Genomic DNA, 2,514 nt, shown 5'->3' with positions numbered 1-2,514 from the left:
TATCATGGATGAATGATGATAACTTGCAAAAATTTGAAGCTTTAACATTTCTATGGTCACATGGAAAGTATACATACGTGCATAGCCTCAATTTAAAATCTGAACTAATTTGTAAGAACACACCTATGACTATTGCATATGTATAGTTAAAAGGCCTGGCCATATTATGTACCTTTTAAGATTCATGCAGCCTGTTAACTTTTGTGCAGCAATACAATTTTAGAATCAACACCATACTAATTTAGATAGATTATAACATGTTTGGGCTGCAACATGTCACTTCAGAGACAAAACTATGAGTTGACAATGAACACATGCTCAGCAAAATCTACCATGTAATGAGCAAATGCTCTGTCCGACACTCGGGTTCAATAGATATATAAAAACTGAATTCGTACAAGAACAATAGGCATATATATCATACTCACATATAGGATTCATACAAATAAAGTTTTACAGAAAGATTTTTACAATCTAGACATGGCTCTTAATGGAAGAGCTGTATCCAGTCTGATCATCATAATACTTATCCCACAACATAACTCCTCCATATTTTGCTGAACCTTTAATTGCTGGAAGCACTTTGGAAGTAAGGTCACCAACAGGGATGTATCCACTTCCAGCAGCTGTAGGTGATGCTGGTAGCCCCAAGAAAATCTTGGCTGCTGGTATATCACTAGTCCACTGCTTCCAAGCATCTTCAAGATTGGTGATGCCTCCAGAGTACTGACAAGGAGGGTTGTTATAGAACTGAACCCAAACATAGTCAAATAGACCTGTTTTAAGGGCGGTTCCAATATACGCATCTGGGAACGGACACTGGGGAGCTGCTGTCAAGTATACCTTCTTTCCTTGACTGCTGTATCCAGAAAGATACCTTGCCAGGTCATCCCAGTGTTGGGTGGTTCCTCCTTCGATATCAAAATCGATTCCATCTAAAACAGCTTCGCCAAGTGGACGGGTGGATGATTTGCCACCTAAGAAGTTATTCCAGAGGTAAGTGGCTACCTGTTTGGCGTCTTCGGCAGAGGTTAGGTAGTAGCTCCCGTCTGCTCCTCCAAGAGTGAGCATCACCTTTATTCCTTTAGCTTGACATGATTTGATGTCGGTGGTTAAATTGGTGCAGCCATTGCTGTATGGATCACAGTGTCCTGCAAGATTAATCATTGGGGTCTGACCATTTCCAAACGTTGCTAGAAACGCAAGGTTGACGAAATCATAGTTCCCTGTCGAGCATGTCTCAGCCAAGGTGCCCTCACCCCCGTTTTGACCCCAGTAGATAGCAATACCGCCAGCATTGGCACCCACTGCTAGTAACAACATCATTGAAGAGAAAAATGCTAATGGGTATGCCATTTTCAGCCAGTTATGTGTCTTCAGTTGAGAAGTAACGGTGTCTTCAAGTGTTTGAGAAGTTTGGTTTATATAGCTATGAGATTGGTCTATTGGTAGGATTCTAATTTTTTAGTGTTCTAGAAAAGTAATCACCTTGGAGGGTAGTATGTTGAATCCTCTTTTAGCTAATAAAGGATTAATAATTTAATACAAAATCATTGGAAAGTTTGTGTGTTAGTTTGTCATTTCTTGATGTCCTCTGCTTAAAAGTTATGTCCATTTAACAAAAAAAATAAAAACAATTGTTGGTTTCTTAATATAGGGCCCCAGACAGATTTATATATTTGTTATTGTCAGTAACTAGGGACGTTAAACTGGTCGTGTTCTCGGGTCGCACCCCACACAAACGCGAAAACTGTGCCAAACACATGATACTGAACATGACAGATTTTTCATGGGTTGACACTTGACACAAACATCTTTTGTATAACTCGAAAATGTTGTTTTATTCATTTAGTTTTGCATATTATACTCTAAAATTACAAATTTACAGCCAAAGTATGACTTTATAAATGCACTTATGTACATATAACAATTATGTATAAACTATAAAACTTGATGCTTATTTATAATTTACATATCTGCACAAAATACCCAATCGATTTATATATTGTTTAAAAAAACTATAGAAAAACGGGTCATCTGAACCCGCTTACACAACCCGTTGAGCTGAATGTGTTCGCGAGTTTAACTCGAAACAGACCTGTTAGATTAAACCCAAATCCATAAATTTCATGTTGTGTCAGCTATTCGCCGCTTTCACCTATGAGTAAGATAGTAACTTTCTAGGAAGCTGTTTGAAATTCCACTGTTTTGCTGTTTCAAGAATATTAGTTAGTAGTTTTTATTATATTGTTTCACCAAGTTTAGTTAATGTTCTAATTCAAATGTACGTTGCTCCCCTTAGCGAATATTGGTTTCCTTCTTCTCAGCTTTTGTCTTTGATGAACATTTCTCAGGCTGTGACGTTGGCCTTATATAAGGCTGTAAACGAACAAAAAGCTGTTGGGGAGTTCCTTAATGTCCGCTCATTCAATAAATGAACGAGCATGAACAACATTTTTGTTGCTTTTATTCAAAGAAAAACAAGATGTTGCTTGTTATTCCATGTTCAGCATC

At 37.7% G+C, this 2,514-nt stretch overlaps 1 protein-coding gene across 1 annotated transcript; it reads right to left on the bottom strand.

Annotated features, from left to right (window-relative positions):
• Positions 1-359: 359 nt before the first annotated feature.
• LOC110934907 (hevamine-A) lies at positions 360-1,356 on the bottom strand. The gene has a single exon (XM_022177619.2). The coding sequence runs from the start codon at positions 1,354-1,356 to the stop codon at positions 475-477; it is 882 nt and encodes a 293-aa protein (XP_022033311.1). The 3' UTR covers positions 360-474.
• Positions 1,357-2,514: the final 1,158 nt, after the last annotated feature.

The sequence above is a fragment of the Helianthus annuus genome, chromosome 4 (genome assembly GCF_002127325.2).
Source record: "Helianthus annuus cultivar XRQ/B chromosome 4, HanXRQr2.0-SUNRISE, whole genome shotgun sequence".
Lineage (NCBI taxonomy): Eukaryota > Viridiplantae > Streptophyta > Magnoliopsida > Asterales > Asteraceae > Helianthus > Helianthus annuus.
The sequence above is the reverse complement of the archived record's forward strand: the minus strand, read 5'-3'. Positions and strand labels throughout refer to the sequence as shown.